This window comes from Lynx rufus, unplaced genomic scaffold (assembly GCF_022079265.1).
Source record: "Lynx rufus isolate CCGP_SWC_20201006 ecotype Redwood Valley unplaced genomic scaffold, mLynRuf1.p SCAF_44, whole genome shotgun sequence".
Lineage (NCBI taxonomy): Eukaryota > Metazoa > Chordata > Mammalia > Carnivora > Felidae > Lynx > Lynx rufus.
In genome coordinates this window covers 1844084-1859188 of record NW_025814861.1, presented here as the reverse complement: position 1 = coordinate 1859188, position 15105 = coordinate 1844084, and the positions used below count along the sequence as shown (strand labels likewise).

The following is a 15105-nucleotide window of genomic DNA, read 5'->3' as shown; positions in this document are numbered from 1 at the left end:
GGGCGAGAGGGGCCAGTCCCGTAGTGTGGCCAATGTCGCCACCTGGTGGTGGTTCCTGGGAGAACGTGAGCAGCTGCGTGTGACGCTCAGGCACGAGACACTGGAAAAGCAGGAGGCAAGTGGGAGCCTGGGACCTCCGGGGAGCTGAGTCCGACTGAGGCCGCCAGCAGAGGCAGGATGGTCCTGCTGCCAGGAACTGGGCAAGGTCGGTGAACACCCAGCTGGCACCACCTGAAGGAACCATCATCTCCTGCCCAGTCCCCGTAGGTTCAGCCTTTGCCAGCTGTGTGGCTCCCGCTCGTCCCCAAACAGTCCCTGCACTACACTCGGTGCAGACCCTGGGGACACCAGGGGGAGGCACACGAAGTCCCTGCCCCCATGAACCCTCAGCTCCCGCAGACCCTCTGCAAGACGAAGCCCCAGCTCATCATCCCGGAGCCCCACTCCACATCACCTGGCCTCAGCCCCCAGGACCAATGCCCCAACCCAGAGCTGCAAGTACACAACAGACTGGCCCCACGCAGTCACCTCTGAGACCTTGCACATGCTGTGCCTCCTACCCTCTCCCCTACTCCTCCTTTATGACTCAGTTTACTTATCACCTCTTCTGGAAAGCACGCTCCAACTCCGGGCAGAAGTAGCCGCCCCTACCCACACCCACACCCCAAGCCCCAAGATGTTCATGGCCATCTATCCATAGAGATGCTGTGAGAGAGGTGTCTAACTCTCCCCCGTGCCCTTGCCCCAGCACAGTGCAGGGTACACCGTGGGCAACGACACATGTTTGCTGAGGAACAAAGGACTGTAAACACACGGCCACCACCTGTCTTAGAAAACAGCAAGGACACGTCTTTGAAGACCATCATCAGGCTGTTTCTCAGTGCCTGCACGACCTTGTCTTCTTTATAGTGATGGCAGTTTACCATCCCCGCCCCTTACTCCAGGCTGGCTGGGCTCTGGGCCAAGCACTTGGCAGGTGCTTAGGTATTTCCAACAGGAAGGATTGAATGCAGGGAATGAAGTGCTCAGGGGATGGCTGGAAGGCCTGGAAGGGCGGACAGCCGGGACACTGCAGAACTGACCCACCTGGGAAGCTGCCACCGCCCGAGGCTCTGGGAGCTCACCCTTCAAGTGCAGTCTAGGGGCCAGAAAACAGGAGCCAAGACACCCCTACTGCTGCCACCCCAGGGAGCTAGATACAGGAAGCATGCTGCTGCAGGAAACCTCCTCTTCTGTGACCCCTCTTGCCACCAGAGAAATCCACCTCTGCCCACTTCTACCTTCCAAATCGCAAGCAAGGACCACTGGCTGGCAGGACCTAGTTTGCATCAGGAACCCTAGCTGCAGAGGCTGCAGCTGAAAAACAGTCCTTAGCATGTTAGGGCGTTTATTTCTATTTTCCTTAGAGGTTTATTGGGGGGGGGCAGGGGAAGGGCTGCTCAATTTTATGGATCCATTGATATAAATATGTGGCTTTTCTTCTGTGAGTTGCTAATTTTTAAAAAAAATTTTAACGTTTATTTATTATTAAGAGACAGAGAGACACAGAGCGTGAGCAGGGGAGGGGTAGAGAGAGGGGGAGACACAGAGTCTGAAGCAGGCTCCAGGCTCTGAGCTGTCAGCACACAGCCCAAGGCAGGGCTGGAACTCACAAACTGCGGGATCATGACCCGAGCGGAAGTCAGTGGCCCAACCAGCTGAGCCACCCAGGCGCCCCTCGTGATTTACTAATTTTAATGAACGCAGAGCAAATGGGGAGAGTGGGGGGAGGGGCACAGGGAAGGTCCCTCGGAGGTGATACTTGTGATGACACCAAGTACCCTTGGTCACAAACATCAGGTTAGAATCTCTGCTTTGAGAGCAAACAGAAGTCAGCAGCTGAAGCCCTTTGCCGAGTTAATGGGGAGGCGGAACCTTGAGGAACCATCCCACGAATCCTCCGCCTTGGGTGACTTTGTTTTTCATGGGAAAAACCGGGGCAACAAGACCCTCATGTCCCGCCTCCCACCCCAGGCCTCAAAAGACACTGGGGGGCGGTTCCCATGTTATGAGCACCCACTGAAATCTCACAAGGAGCCGAAAAGATCCCGCGTCTTTACCAATCCCATTTTACAGACCAGGACGGTGAGGCTCCAAGAGGCCGGGATCCCGCCGCAGGGTCAGAAAGCAGCTCGGGCACTCCCGGGCACGTCCACCAGGTGGGGGTGAGCGCCCAGGGACGGAGCGGCCGGGGAGGTGGGGGTGCCGCCCTCTCCACCCCCACCCCCACCCCTCCCCACCCCTCTCCACCCGTCTCCACCCCTCCCCTCCCCACCCCACGCCTCTCCACCCCTCCCCACCCTGCCGTGGGTCCCGCCCGCCGCGGGAGGCGGGTCCGCGCCCACCGCAGCCCGGCCGGCCGGGCGGGCAGAACCGGGCGCGCACGGCGGCGAGCGCGGGGCGTCGGTGCCCTTGGCCATGGCGGCTGCGGCGGTCCTGCTGGGCCTGGCGCTCCTGGCGCCGCGGGCGGCCGGCGCGGGCATGGGCGCGTGTTACGACGGCGCGGGGCGCCCGCAGCGCTGCCTGCCGGTGTTCGAGAACGCGGCGTTCGGCCGGCGCGCCGAGGCCTCGCACACGTGCGGCCGCCCGCCCGAGGACTTCTGCCCCCACGTGGGCGCGCCGGGCGCGGGGGCGCAGTGCCAGCGCTGCGACGCCGACGACCCCCAGCTTCACCACGACGTCTCCTACCTCACCGACTTCCACAGCCAGGACGACAGCACCTGGTGGCAGAGCCCGTCCATGGCCTTCGGCGTACAGTACCCCACCTCGGTCAACATCACCCTCCGTCTGGGTAAGCGCCGGCTCGCCCCCGGGGCTGCCGTCCGTGCGTCCGTCCGTCCGTCCGTCCGTCGGGGTGCTCCGCGCCCCGGGCTGGCTGTAGAAGCCAGCTACGGGGGCCTCAGGACCGGGGCCCGTGTCCCCACCCCAGCCTCCCGGTAGCTGGAAGGGTGGACTGATGGGTGCCCCTTGGGGCTGGCAGGGGCGGGAAGCCACCCCGGAGCCCTTTTTTACAGAGGGGCGGACCTGGATGCAAGGAAGGTGCCCAGTAATGGTTGTCGCTCCCAGACCCAGAGCTTTGTGGGTAGAGGGGGGACCCACCCAGGGGGGTGGGCTAGGCTGCTCTCTAGGGCAGGAGGTCGGTCATCTGGTGGATTTGGGGGGGGGGGAATCATGAAGCCCTGAGGCTGTGTGTGGTCCTGGATGTATTTTGGGGGATGGGAGGGGCCAAGGCATTCACCTCCAGGAAGGTTTAGCCTCTGAACGGGAGCCAAGCTTCACCTTGCTGTTGGGTGGCTGGACTTGATCGCAAGGCTGCCTGCCCCACCCATGCCTCCCGCAGTTCAACGCCCCCCTCCCCCTCCCCCCCCTCCCAGAGCCAGAGCACAAGAGCCCTCAGATCCTTGGGCTCAGCTGCCCCCGTCTGGACCCAGTCCTTCGCTTCCCACTCCTACCTCGTTCAGGAATGGGAATATCCCCTCCCCCTTCAAGTCTAGCCTAATCCAGATCCGCCTTGGGCCCAGGTACTGAGCTAGGCACCTCAACTGTTGGGGGGGGGGTGCGGGGAGGAGGGGAGAGCACTGGTTCATACTCCCTTGTCTATGGGTTTGAAATCTCCCCAAGCTTTGAAAATTCAAGTATTTTTAGGACTCTTTTTGGCTGCTAAACCTGACCTGAGGCTATTTATAGACATTATTTATCCTGGAGTGAATATTCATACGTTTTGTGAAATCTCATTCAAGTACAGCCTGTGGGGGTAAACCCAGCGGGGGGTGTTCACACAATCGCGGTGTAAGGACTGCATTATCTCCCTAAACCCTTAAAAAATTCTGAATTCCAAAACACATCCCCAGCCAAGCGGTGTGGATAAGCGGTTATGGGAGAGTATCCCCAGTTTTCAGATGAGAAGACGGAGGCTCAGAGAGGTTAAGCGTTTTGCCCAAAGACACACAGCTATGAAATGTCTGAAAAGGAGCGTCCATGTATATCCAAGGTCTGAGCGTAAATTCCTTTGTACGAGCTCCACCCTGAAACAGAATTGGCTCCGCCTAGCCCTGGGTGACAGCATCTTGGGGAGGGCTGGGAAATGATCTGGGAGTGACGTGGGGGATGGGGACGACCGTGAGCCCCTCAGCAGAGCGGGCCAGTTGTTGCTTGCCACCCCACGGAGTTCATTATCTGGGGCCTCGTCACCTTGCACCGGCCCCGTCAGGACTGCTAGATGGGGCTTGTCGATGGGACGGCGGCGGGGTCTCTCCCCAGGCGGGTGACAGGAAACCAGCGTGGGGAGGGAGTCTGGGGGAGCTGGCTGGCTGGAGCTGGCAGAACCCCAAGGCCACAGGGGAAGGAATCTGGAACAGGGTGGGGGCCGTGGGGGAGACACGCTGTTCCGTCACCGAGGGTGGGGGGTTGGCTGATGTGTTACATGTGTCATTGGAACGGGGGGGGGGGGAGAGCAAGGGGCTCAGCCCGGGCTGGAACAAAGTGGGAGGGCGGGAAGCGTCCCGGGTTTGGATTTGGGGGCAGTTCCCATTGGCCGAGCGCTTGTGTGCGAGGCCCTGTGCTTGGCCGTGTGACCTTGCTGAGCTGTGTGGGGAACCCTTAGCAGCAGGGAACTTCACACTCACGTCCACACACGTGTGCTCACACTCAGATACCTGTCCACACACGCACACGCGGACACTCATGCACCCATACACGCTCTCACCCGCTCACTCTCACCCACTCGTGCCCACACGCTCGCCCCCACACATCTACTCGCCCGCACGTTCACACACACACACACACACACACACACACACACACACACACCCCTTCCCCTGAGCCGGTGTCGTGTCACTTGGTACAGCACCAGGCATATGGGGGGGGGGTGCTGCGGAGGTGCTTAAAGAATAAAGTGGGGCGCCTGGGTGGCGCAGTCGGTTAAGCGTCCGACTTCAGCCAGGTCACGATCTCGCGGTCCGTGAGTTCGAGCCCCGCGTCGGGCTCTGGGCTGATGGCTCAGAGCCTGGAGCCTGTTTCCGATTCTGTGTCTCCCTCTCTCTCTGCCCCTCCCCCGTTCATGCTCTGTCTCTCTCTGTCCCAAAAATAAGTAAATGTTGAAAAAAAAAAATTAAAAAAAAAAAGAATAAAGAAGGAGGGGCGCCTGGGTGGCTCAGTCGGTGGAGCGTCCGACTTCGGCTCAGGTCATGATCTCGCGGTCCGTGAGTTCGAGCCCTGCGTCGGGCTCTGTGCTGACAGCTCAGAGCCTGGAGCCTGTTTCAGATTCTGTGTCTCTCTCTCTCTGACCCTCCCCCGTTCATGCTCTGTCTCTCTCTGTCTCAAAAATAAATAAACGTTAAAAAAAAAAAAAAAGAATAAAGAAGGAAGCCTGAATGAATGGCGCCTTGGCCTCCTGGGTCCTGTGCCCCTGGGCCCAGCCGCTCTGGGCTCTCATTTGTCCGCTGTCAGAGACAGAACAGAGAAGTCACAGAACGAGCTTTGGACTCGGGCACAGCCCAGCCGCTCACCGGGCAAACGCGGCCACATCTTTGAGTTCACGCCGTCCCCTGCACGACGGGGCTAAGCCGGGCTGCCTCCCAGCCGCCTGGGCGCGTTCTGTGAGCTCTGGTCGGCCACGTACTTGCAGGAGCCGTGACAGTCCTTGTGTGTGGCCGGTGTCACTCTGCTGAGAACAGCTCAGGGCTGAGGTTCCCCCCCCCCCCCGGGGGTGACCTCTGCCCAAGGGACTGAGAAATGCTTGCCAGGCTGGCTCCCGAAAGATGTCCTGACCCCGGGCCCTGTTGACGCGCCGGGGGCGCCAGGGCCCCCGCCGCGGCCCCAGACTGAGCCCGTTTTGGGTTCCGTTCAAGTTTGGTTTGCGCCATGCTAAGCTGCAGATTGCATAATATCGGGGTTTTCAGGGTGTCCCCAGTGGAGGCCTCCAACCTCTCCTCCCGGCGCCCAGGCCGCCTCTGGGGGCTCTATCCCCCCCCCCCACCCGCTTGGGGCTCCTGGGAGGGGAGAATGGGTGGATGGCTCTGGCCTGGGGCCCCCAGAGGGAGTGGGGTGAGGGGCAGGGGAGGGAGGGGAGGGCCGGTCAGCCCCGGGATGGAGGTCGCTGCTTTCCCAGCCCCCTGTGAGCTTGCAGACATCTGTTCCAAATCCCAGAGTCGCTAAGCCGAGCCTTCCTGTCTGGGATGAAAGGCAGGGTCTGGCGGCTCCTAGCCCTCCACCCAGGCCCAGGGAAGCAGGCAGGCTGGGGCGGGGGGTGGGGGGAGGGTGTTGGGGGGAGGTGCATGGTCCCCCGGGGATAAGAGACACTATTCGGGAGGCTCCCACCTAGTGCTGAGAGCCCCAGCCCGGCCTGAACTCCTTTGCAGGCAGGGAAACTGAGGCCCTGAATGTCAAGTCAGTTGTCTAGGGTCATGGAGCCAGTAAACGGCAGACCCTGGGGTCCCGGCCAGGCTGTGCTGCCCTCGGGAACGATAAGCGGCCGAGTCAGGCAGGTGTGAGCCTTGGCTTTTGGGGGGGGGGGAGGGGGAGTCTCCCTCCTAGCTTGGACACCCTCGAGTCCCCAAGCAGACGAGCTCTGAGCCCTCAAGAGGGGGCGGTTGCAGGAATAAGGCGGGTGGGCTTCGCCTGGTCCCTCTCCAGCCTCAGGTCCGACTGCCGGTGGACAGGCTTTCTCCACGCATTCGGTCAGTTGGCTGGCCGTTTACCGAGCCTGGGCTGTCCTGGCCTTGGGGTCCTGTCTGCCGGAGGATGACGCTGGTGAGGATTTATGCTCTGGGAATCCACGTGGAGTTAGCCGGCCTCGCCGAGACCTAAAGGGTGACAGGAGCTGACAAAAGAGCAAAGGACATTTCAGGTCAAGGGGACAGCACAGGGGAGCCAGGAGACCGCCCCGTGTGTTCTTGGACCCAGTGTCCTGGCTGGCCGGGGTGGAGGGGACAAGGAGACAGGGGGGCCGGGCCTGGGTGGGGGCTGGATGTCAGGAGGACCCTGCCGGCCCCTGCGGAGCCCTGAAGCCAGCTGTGTCTCCTGAGTTTTGGCCGCCTCGCGTCTTCCTGTCGAGGGGGAGGCCGTGTTTGCGTTGGCTGGGGCCAGTTCCGGGTGGGGGGTGGGGGCAAGCCCTCCTTCCGTCTCCCTGGAGGTTCTGGCTGAAACGCTGGGCTCTGTGCAGGTCAGGGGTCAAGGCAGCAGCCTTGGTTTGCCTCCACCCGCGGAAGCACCAGCCCCTGGGCCCACGGCCGACCCAGGGTTTGCAGGAGTGGGCTCAACGGAGCTCCTCCTGTGTGCCGGGCCCCGTGCCGGGCCCTTGGGACGCGGCAGCGGACGAGCCATTGTCTGCCCCGCTCAGCTTAGAGGTGCCCTCCTCCAGGCCGCCCCCCGCCCTTGCCCCCTTCGCAGGAGACCGCGCTGCTCTGAGGTGTGGGCTTGTGTCGATCACTCGCTCTGAGATGCAGAGGGAATGCCTGTTGTCACAGCTGCACCACGACCCTTGGCACAGACCTCCCGTGCAGGGGGGGCTCGGTAACTATCGGTCGGGTGAATGAATGGAACAGCAGCTAACATTCGGTCATGTACGTGCTGCCTGCGTGGAACTGTTCCAGGCGCTTTGCAGGCCTTTGCTCCTAAGCCCTGTTATTATGATGCCCATTCTGCCCACCCCCCCCCCCAAAAAAAATAGGAAAGGAAGGCGAGGCAGTGCGTTCGAGTCACTTGCCCGGTTCACCCGAGGGAGGTTAGAGGTTAGGTATTTTGCCCAAGGCCGCAGGGCAGGCAAGTAAGTGGTGGAGGCCAATGTGAACCCCGGCACATCACGGCCATGCCACGTTTCCTCGCTGGGAACAGGGAAGGCGAGCGCTTGAATGCGTGAGTGCCTGACTTCCCGGCAGTGTAGACCCATCCCGAACGCCTAAGCTTGTGGCATTCACAAGGGCCCCAGCCCTCCTCGTGGCCTTACTCCGGCCACCTCACCCTCCCGTCCCCCGCCCTCCCGCGTCTCCACGCCAGCCCTGCCACCAGGAATGTTCTGGCCGCGCCTACCGGAATCGCAGTGGACATTCGGGCCTCCCCCTGCACCTGTCTCGTGGTCTCCCACCTGGGCGCCCTTGACTGGGCAATTTGAACATCGTCCTGAATGTCGGCCCCCGGGTGTCACGCCGGCCTCAAGCCTCGGGTCCCAAAGTAAAGGCAGTCGCGTTCACGGCAGCATGCGTCACAACAGCCAGACTGGAAGCCACCCAGGTGTCCGTGGACAGTGGAATGAATACGTGAAGCGTGGTATAGACGCGCAGTGGACTGTTACTCAGCCTTGACAAGGAAGGAGATTCTGACACCTGCCACAACAGGGGTGAACCTGGGGGACGACGCTGAGTGACATAAGCCAGACACAGAAGGACAAAGGCTGTATGAGTTCGCTTGTCTGAGGCCCCTAGAATAGCCTAATTCATAAAGACAGAAGGTAGAAGTGTGGGCACCAGGGGCTGGGAGGGGGAGGGAGTGGAGAGCAGTCTACGGGGTGAGGACTCTCAGTTCAGGAAGATGAAAAGAATTCTAGATGGGGGGGGGGCGGGGGGATGGCTGCACAACAGTGTGAATATACTTACCCCTGGTGAACCGTGTGCTTAAAGATGGTTAAGACGCCAACTTTTATGTGCATTTCCAAGCACAAAGTCAAGGCATTCTCCTCCCAGCTCTCCAGGCACCAGAGCAAGAAACTTGGGTGTCCGCTGTAATTCTTCCCTCCCTCCCTGGACTTCAAGCATCGGCCAGAATTCTAGAGCGTTCTCTGGGATATCCTTCGTGTTTGCTCTCCTCTCCGTCATTTTCACTCAGCCCCCACCCCCGCCATCACCCCCGCCATCACTTTCTGGCAGTGGTCTTGAACGCCCTGCAAACGTGTGGTTTGTTCATTTCAGCCGCATCTCAGATCAGACTGGACCTCGGGATCCTTCTTAACACACAGCCCTAAGCAATGATCCATCAGACGTAAAGCTTTTGCTCTTCCCAGGGTTAGACAACATGCTTGATGGTCTCGATCCATAGTTAGGGTTTAGACCCTTGGTCCAAAGAGGAGAAAACTGTGACAGGCCCAGCCCTCAGTCAGCCAGGCCCTCATGGTGCCTGGCATTGTGGTCGTGGGGATTCCCCAGCTCCTCACAGGACCCACGGAGCCCCAAATTGCCAAGAGCCCGGGTGGGAGAGGAAGCCGGGAACGGTGGATGACCATGAAATGGGGCCAAGCGAATCCCCCCTACCCCGTCCCCACCCCCGAGGCTGGGAGCAGCTCTCCCCACCTGGTTCTCATGCCCACAGTGGGCTGGGCAGCTTCGCCCACACATTCCCGGCTCCGCTCCCCACCCTGCCCTCTCCGGTCCCACCCCCCGGGCCACTGCTTCCCAGATGGCTCCAATTAAAAGGCTTTGTTTTGTTTCCACTTTCCCAAAATAAGCCTCTCTGTTCCGAGCTCATTCTGCTTGGTCAGTGCCGGATGTGGGCCGGTTGGTTTGGGGACTGCCCTGGTGTCAGTCCTGATGGGCTTCATGTCCCAGCTGGCTGGAGGGGACATGGCTTGGTGCTCGTGGTGCCGGTCTGGGCAGCCTCCGCGGTCGTCGTGGGTACCCGCGCCCCTTTCCCGGACAGCCCCTTCTGTCCGAGCACCCACAGATTACTGAACAGGTGGTGGCCTCGTTCGGGGCAGTGACTCTGGGGACAGACGAACCCGCAGTCGAGTAGAGAGAGACTCAGCTATTTTCTGCATGAGGTGGGGCGAGTCCCTTTCTCCTGCCCAAGCCTCAGGCTCCTTGTTAGCAAAACACGTGCAGTGATGAAACCGGGGATCTCAGCCGTACGGTATGAGTAAAGCATGGAGCATGGTGCCCGGCATACAGGAGGTGCTCACTAAACGCTGGCTGTTGTTAAACAGACACGTCCAGGGGTCGCAGCTTGCGATATCAGTGGCCTTGTCAGGCCTGCCTGTCTCAACTCACTCACTGGATCATAAACTCCTTGAAGGTATAAATGATGCTTTGTCTTTACCTGCTCATATGGCACGCATTTATTGAGCACCTACTGTGCACCGGGCACTGTGCACAGCTCTAAGGATTCCCATCCCCTGCCCCGAGAGGGTCACAGACTAGTGGGAGAGACGGGCAGGTCTTTCCAGAACAGGATAAAGAAGCCCAGGGAGGCTGGGGGAGCACTGATGAGCCATCCAAACCCGCAGCTCTAGGGGTGAGTAGCCATCGGCCGGGGATGGTGGGAAGAAGGGCATTCCACCTCAGGCTGCGGTTGGGGCATGTGGTCAGTCGGCTGAGCCAGAGGGATGAGCAGAGGGAGCAGAGGGGTGCAGGGGAGCCAGCCAGGTAAGGAGCCGAGAGAACAGCATGCAGGCAGAGGGAACAGCCTATTGGGCTGCTAGGAGGTGAGATCTGTGTGCTCCCAAGCAGTGTTGTCCCCAGTGAAGGGTTGCGGATGACATTCTGGCCCAGTTTTCCTGAAGGGGACACACCTCTCCTAACCACCCTGAAGCCTCGTCATCCCCTGGAGCTCGCAAGGGTGCGGGCTAAAGCTGCACGTTTAATTCTTGTCGCTGTTTAGAAGATCTCGGGGCCGCTTCCTTCCCCAGCCTTCGGGTTGCCTTTGGCAGAAACCTTTTCATCACAAAGCTGGGATTAAGTTGTTTTTCTTGGCCCTTCTAATTAACTCTTGTAACAGAAAGTCCCTGCCGAGTCTCTGTGATGTTCCCGTGTCTCCTCTCACCTCCCGGCCTGGCAAGGAAGAGGAAAAGCCGTGATGTTTCCTAGTGCGTGATGTTTCCCCCTCGCATGAGATCCCAGTGACTGCCTTTTTCCAATCACGCGTCTAGCTGCCAGCTACCTTTTAAGTGGCTCCAGGCTCCCCTCCCGCGAGGTGTCTGGCTGCTAGATGTTTACGGAGGAGTCTGGGCCGTCAGCCTCCACCCAGCGTGCTTTCGTGAAAGCCACATCTGGGCTAAGTCCCTGCCTGGTCCCGGAGCCTGAAGCCTACCCGGCACAGAAGCGGCCACCAGACGCTCACTCGGTTTGCGACACATGCTTTCTTCTCAGGCACTTGGAGTTAGGATGCCCAGCTGTGCTGTAGCAGAACTTTGAAAAACGTTTTGAAGCAGAACACGGCAAGGTGGTTGCTTTGCAAAAAAAAAAAAAAAATTATGTGTTTTCTCCAGTTTTTAAATTAGACCAAGCTTTTTAAAAAAAAAAATTTTATTGTTAAAAAATGTTTTTTAATGTTTATTTATTGTTGAGAGAGAGAGACAGAACGTGAGCTGGGGAAGGGCAGAGAGAGAGGGAGACACGGATTCCGAAGCAGGCTCCGGGCTCCGAGCTGTCAGCACGGAGCCCGACGCGGGGCTCGAACTCACGCACCGTGAGATCGCGACCTGAGCCGAAGTCGGACGTTTAACAGAAGGAGCCACCCAGGCGCCCCTAGAGCAAGCTTTGCGAGAGAAAATCAGGAAAACGTAGAAGAGTTAAAAAGGAGAACAGTCACTCACAGCCCTCTGGCCTGAGGACGGCCACACTTACTCGTCTGACGTCTCTCTCTCCTGCCTGTTCTTTGGGGGATTTTAAAATGCAATCTGAGGATTCCGGGCATATGATTCCGTGTCTTACTAGTCAACATTTTGGCTTAAACTTTTCCCCGTGTATTACAAGCTCGCTGTCAGCTGTTTCTATGGCTTCGGTCACCCTGCGAAATGACATCGCGTCGTTTATTGGGCCCTGACGGTTCCCGTTTGTCTCCCGTTCTAAGAAACGCCGGGATGAACGTTTTCATGCGTCGAGGCTCCTTTTCTTGTTTGAATTCCCCAAAGCGGATGGTTTTCCCAGAGGCAAGGGATATTTTCATGGCGCCGCATCCCATCCGTCCCACCAAACTGCCTTTTCAAAGAGCAGTGTATGTAGATACGTTCCCCACCCTTTCTTTTATTGTGCTGAATACACACGACAAGCACATCTGTGTTGTTGTGCGACCGTCACTGCCGTGCGTCAGTTTCTGCTAAACTGAAAGTCTGTCCCCGTCGTACGCTGACCCCTCGCCACGTCTCCCCCGACCCCGGCTTCTGGCCCCCACCGCCCTCCTTCCCGTGTCTATGAACTTGACGGCTCATATCTGGTGGAATCATAGTATGTGTCTTTGGGTGACTGGCGTATTTCACTCAGCATGATGTCCTCAGGGTCCGTCCAAGTTGTAATTAACATGTGTGAGGATTTCCTTCCTTTTCAAGGCGGCATAATGTTGGTGTGGATAGACCACGCTTTGTTTATCCGTCACCCACCGGTGGACACGCGGGTTTTCTTTTTACCTTCTGGCTATTGTGAATCGTGCCACTGTGAGTTCGGTGTGCAGATATCTGTTTGAATCCATGCTTTCCGTTCTTTGGGATATATACCCACATCGCTGGATCGTACGGAAATATCCCGTCGTGAGTACTTTTTCGTAGCGAGTACCCCATTGTACGTTCCCATAAGCCACGCACGAGGTTTCAGTTTCTCCACGTCCTCGCCGACACCTGTTAATGTGTGGTTTTTTTGCCCTCTAATTGTGGCCATCCTAATGGATGTGAGGTCCCATTCTTAAAAATAGACGTAACAGCTTTAGGGAGATATAATTCATCATATAATTCACCCATTTGTTAAATTTTTTTTTAATGGTTATTTATTTTTGAGAGAGAGAGAGAGAGACGGAGTGTGAGCAGGGGAGGGGCAGAGAGAGAAGGAGACCCAGAATCGGAAGCAGGCTCCAGGCTCCGAGCTGTCACCGCAGAGCCCGATGCGGGGCTCAAACCCCTGAACCATGAGATCGTGACCCGAGCGGAACCGACTCCGCCGACTGAGCCACCCAGGCGCCCCTCAACCCACCCATTTGAACTGTACAATTCAGGGGCGCCTGGGTGACTCAGTTGGTTCAGCGTCCAACTCTTGATCTCAGCTCAGGTCTTGACCTCAGGGTCGTGAGTTCAAGCCCCATACTGGGCTCCGTGCCGGGTATGAAGCCTCCTTAAAATATACGTAAATAACATAAAGTGTGCAGTTCAGTGGCTTTTAGTCTGTTCATAGAGAGGCGAACCCATCCCCACCGTCACTCTGGGAGCATTTCATCACCCCTAAAAGAAAACGCTGTACCCATTCGCAGTGTCCCCCAGTCTCCACTTCTCCCCCTCCACCCTGACAACCATAAATCTACCTCTGCCTTTGCCTATTCAGGACATTCAGTAGAAGGGGAATCTTACAGCGTGTTGTCTTTTGTGATTAGCCTCTTTCGTTTACCATACTGTTTCCGAGGCTTCTCCACGTCACGGCGTATTATCAGAACGTCATTTCCCTTTTGTTACCAAGTCATGTTCCATTGTGTGACACGGCACATTTTATTGATTCATTTATCAGCTGACAAACATTTGAGTCGTTTCCACTCTTTGGCTGTTATGAGTAATGCTGCGGTGAACATCGTGCGCATTTGTGTAGACATGTGTTTTCATTTTGCTGGGGTGCACGCCCAGGGGTGGGACGGCTGCGTCATACGGTATTTCCGTGTTACCCTTCTGAGGACCCATCAGGCTGTCCTTCCGCGGCAGCCGCCATCTTGCATTGCCACCAGCCGTGTGCGAGGGTCCCAGTGTCTCCAGCCCTTTGTCACCACTTGTTACTATCGGTGTTGATTATCGCCTTCCCACTGCGTGTGGTCACTCGTTATGGTTTTGATTTGCGTGCCCTGACGGCTGGTGACGGTGAGCCTCTGCTCATGTGCTTATTGGCCATTTGCATATCTTTGGAGAAATGTATTTACATCCTTTGCCCCCTTTTTTTTAAATTGGGCTATTTGATTTTTTTATGGTTGAGTTGTAAGGATCGCTTACGTATTCTAGGTAAATCCCTTATCAGATATAAAACTGGCAAATACCTTCTCCCATCCTGTGGGTTTCCGTTTTCTCAAGTGTCTTCAGAAACACAGACGCTTTTGACTTTGTTCAAGTCCACTGTGTCCATTTTTGCTTCTGTCACTTGTGCTTGTGGTGTCACATCTAAGAAGCCTTTGCCCAGCCCAAGTCACAAAGATGTGCCGCTGTGTTTTCTTCTAAGAGTTTTATAGTTTTAGCACTTACGTGGGACCAACGTGTATCTTTTTTTTATGTTTATTTTTTTTATTTTGAGAGAGAGAGAGAGAGAGAGAGAGTGCGCATGAGCAGGGGAGGGGCAGAGAGAGAATCTCAAGCAGTGCAGACCCTGATGCAGGGCTTGAACTCACGGAGCATGAGATCATGACCTTAGCCTAAACCGAAGAGTCAGACGCTCAACCGACTGAGCCACCCGGGCGCCCCCATAGGACCAACGTATTTAAGCAGAGGACTGTAGTGATGTCTCCTCGGTGGGGAAGACTGCAGGCAGCCAGGCGGGCCTCTCGGAGCATCTGGGACCCCGGGCAGAGGGAAGAAAGCAGATTTGGGAAGGAAGAGAGGACACACTCGTGCTGCTCCCGGGGGTGGGTGGCCACCAGCGATGGTAGGACCTGTGGCCATTGGTCCATCTGTTTATACGTGCGTAGACCCTCCTGGGTGCCTGCCGGGTGTTGGCGCTTTGCGAGGCACTGGGGTGGCCAAGTGTAAAGAAGACAGGGCATGTGCTAGTCTTGAGCTCTATCCAGTGAGGGATGCAGGTTGGTGAGATGAGCAGGGAGAGACAGAGCACGTCGTAGTCAATGTGATACCCAGGTATTGTGTGGTGACCCCGTCCCTAGCGGGGGGGCGGGTGGGTGGCTAAATGTAGGAAGGCTCTGTCAGGAGGGGCACCCGTGTGGAGGCCTGTAGGAGGGGAGTGGTGAGCACGTGGCGACATCTGGGCAGCAGGGAAATCACCTTCGAAATCAGCCCTTGATTTCCCGCCTGTTTTGCACTTACACACGCACTTGGTTTAGAGGGGCCAATGCTCAGTGAACTGTGGAGGCCGCCGCCCCCTCCCCCAACTCACCCAGCCCGGCCCCCTGCCCCGGAAGTGAGTTCTGTCCCTTCCTTCCTATCCCCCAGCAGTACTTGGTTCTTCTGTGCTT

General features: G+C 57.8%; 1 protein-coding gene across 1 annotated transcript in view; it reads left to right on the top strand.

The window, feature by feature from the left end:
• The first annotated feature begins 2457 nt into the window (after nt 1-2457).
• Nucleotides 2458-15105, top strand: part of LAMC3 (laminin subunit gamma 3) — a 55838-nt gene continuing 43190 nt past the window's right edge. Inside the window, exon 1 of the mRNA XM_047098168.1 lies at nt 2458-2830. Coding sequence (XP_046954124.1) covers nt 2458-2830 — 373 coding nt within the window. The remainder of the gene's footprint in view (nt 2831-15105) is intronic.